Source organism: Anomaloglossus baeobatrachus, chromosome 4 (genome assembly GCF_048569485.1).
Source record: "Anomaloglossus baeobatrachus isolate aAnoBae1 chromosome 4, aAnoBae1.hap1, whole genome shotgun sequence".
Lineage (NCBI taxonomy): Eukaryota > Metazoa > Chordata > Amphibia > Anura > Aromobatidae > Anomaloglossus > Anomaloglossus baeobatrachus.
Window position 1 is genome coordinate 695304155 of NC_134356.1, and position 2873 is coordinate 695307027.

Here is a 2873-nt window from a genome sequence, read left to right on the forward strand (position 1 = left end):
ACAAGACCTAGTAGGATTGTCTACACCATGTTCCAAATTATTATGTAAATGATATATTTCTCTGATTTTCCTCAATCGCCAGTGCAGATGACAGTCAGTCTAATAAAAGTCATCACCCGTTGGAGGATACATAGAATTTTATTGTAGAAACCTCCCAATGATGACAGTATAATCTTCCTGTTCCAAATTATTAGGCACAGAAGAGTTTCTAAAAATGTTATGTTTTACTGTAAATGTTCATTTGTGTAATTTGCAGCATTAGGAGGTCACATTTACTGAAATAAAAAGCTATTTAAATCCAAACCTCCTAACAGGCCAAGTTACATGTAATATAGGAACCCTTCTGTGATTTCACCTTCACAATTATGGCATCCATTGAACTTGTGAATTTTTGGAGAATGTCTTTGCATGATGTCAGAATAGTCTCCCAGAGCTGCTGTTTTGATGTGAACTGCCTCCCACCCTTATAGATCTTTTCCTTGATGATACTCCAAAGGTTCTCTACTGTATGTAGAGGTCCTCCAGGGGAAGAAGGGAGGATTTTTTCAGACACTAAAAGTGTCTTTCACTTCCATCATTTACTGAAAGGTTCTGGTCCTTTGTGTCAAATCTTTCACGAATGACACATTCGAGCATGCACGATATTTGGCCCAGCATTGAGCGTCTGTCAAGCTGCCACCAGGGGGAGCTGGAGCTCTACAGCAGAAGATACTACACGGAGCAACAAGAACCAGGAAGTGGATACACAGTGTGTGATCGTACACTGCCTCACATCACAGCTGGGGAGCAGAGCAGTGGGGCATGCGAGGAATGGTCAGGCAGGCCGGGTAAAACACAGTACGGGCAGAAGGAGGACCGGAGGAATGAGCAAAAAGCGGGGTTGAGGTCAGGCCGAGGTCAGTACCAGAGGAAGCAACCGAGTGAGGAGGTAGGAGAGGGGACAGAGGAATGGAGGGACAACTAGGGGACAGAACACAGACAGGGCATGGGGAAACAGGAGCAGACAGATCAGGAAAACATTTACAGGACCAGCAATCACAGGCAAAGAAGCGCTAAACATACAGATGGCGCTGGTTCACTGGAGATGTCAGTTTTTAAAGCATCCAAGCTCCAAAAGTGATGCCTGGAAAAAGGCTCCACCCCTAGCCATGTGGATGTGGAGGCAAAACAGTGACAGCATATTTGACCACCTGATGCTCGATCGAGTATTGGGCAGTGACGAGCACACTCGCTCATTAATAGTGGAGAACAGTGGTTTGATTGAAGCTATATTTTGAAGTTCATGTGTCATGCTATAAAAAGTCCATGAAGCCCATTATTGTACCCTTTCTTCAGTGATCAAAAAGCTTTGCAATCAGGCTCCATCTTTAATTATTTAGTTTAGCGAAAAAGGTAAAAGACTTTTTAACACTTTTCTACTTTTTTTGCAGAACAATCTGACTTCAGTCATAGAGTTTTTCCTTGTTGGATTTCAAAGCAGCGAATATTTAGTAGTTCTTCTCTTCTGTCTTCTCCTGGTGATTTACTGTGGGACAATATGTGGGAACCTCCTGATCATCACTCTGGTGTCCACCAGCAAGAACCTCCACACTCCGATGTACTTCTTTCTCACACAACTGTCCATCAGTGACATCTTGTTGACCACAGATATTGTCCCCAACACTCTACATATCCTACTGAATAATGGGGCAACCATTACTTTTATTTACTGCTTTACCCAGTTTTACTTTTTTGGTGCAATAGAAGCATCTGAATGTTTTCTCCTCACGGTAATGTCTTACGACAGATATGTGGCCATCTGTAACCCTTTCCATTACACTTCTATCATGACTGGTGCCCATTGTGCGAAGCTGTCCGTAATTTCCTGGTTCCTCAGTTTTTGCTGTTCTCTTATTTTAACCTTAACAATATCGATGCTTACATATTGTGGTCCAAATGTCATTGACCATTTTTTCTGTGATACCGTTCCGTTACTAGAACTTTCCTGTTCTGATACTTACACTATGGAGTTAGAGATCTATATACTGAGTTTTCCTACACTCGTCATCCCAACCACAATTATAATAATCTCGTATATTAACATTATTGTGACTATCCTGCGATGTCAGTCTCGCATCAGTAGACAGAAAGTCTTCTCTACCTGTAGCTCCCACCTCACTGTGGTCTCCATATTCTACTGTACTCTTCTAAGTGTTTATGTTTTCTCGATGGGAGGACAAACATTGACTATTAGCAAACTCCTTTCACTAATGTACACTGTAGTTACACCCTTCATTAATCCCATTATATACAGTCTAAGGAATAAAGAAATCAAAAATTCTCTACAAAAACTAATCAACAGATACATGACTTTTATTGAATTTATTAAATCTGTAAAGTAATGGACATAAATGGAAGATCTGCGGACCCCTGCTGCTCATTGCCTTAAGTCCAGTCTTCCTTTACTCTTCTTTTTGTCACGGCACTTCACGTTTATGGCTTTTTAACTCTATAAATGTTTAGGTTTTGTTGCCATGTATGATGGATTTTTTTTGCAAGACAAGTTTGTAAGAGAGTTCACATCGACTGTTCTACTGACCCTTTTGCATGCGAGACTGGACCTTTAATTTGTGCCTTTTAATTTCCGCTCCTCACCTGGACACATGCTTAGTGCACTTGTTTATGTTTTTTTTTATTTTACCTCCTCACCTGTAAACATGCTTAGTGCCCTTGTTTATGTTTTCCTTTTAATTACACCTCCTCACCTGGTCACATGCTTAATGCCCTTGTTTATGTATTTTAAATTTTACCTCCTCACCTGGACACATGCTTAGTGCACTTGTTTATGTTTTCTTTTTGATTTCCGCTCCTCACCTGGACACATGCTTAGTGCA

General features: G+C 40.9%; 1 protein-coding gene across 1 annotated transcript; it reads left to right on the top strand.

Moving 5' to 3' along the window:
* The first annotated feature begins 634 nt into the window (after positions 1 to 634).
* Positions 635 to 2381, top strand: LOC142303012 (olfactory receptor 8I2-like). Its single transcript, XM_075344114.1, has 2 exons — positions 635 to 748; positions 1431 to 2381. The coding sequence occupies exons 1-2, from the start codon at positions 635 to 637 to the stop codon at positions 2379 to 2381; spliced, it is 1065 nt and encodes a 354-aa protein (XP_075200229.1).
* The last annotated feature ends 492 nt before the right edge of the window (positions 2382 to 2873 follow it).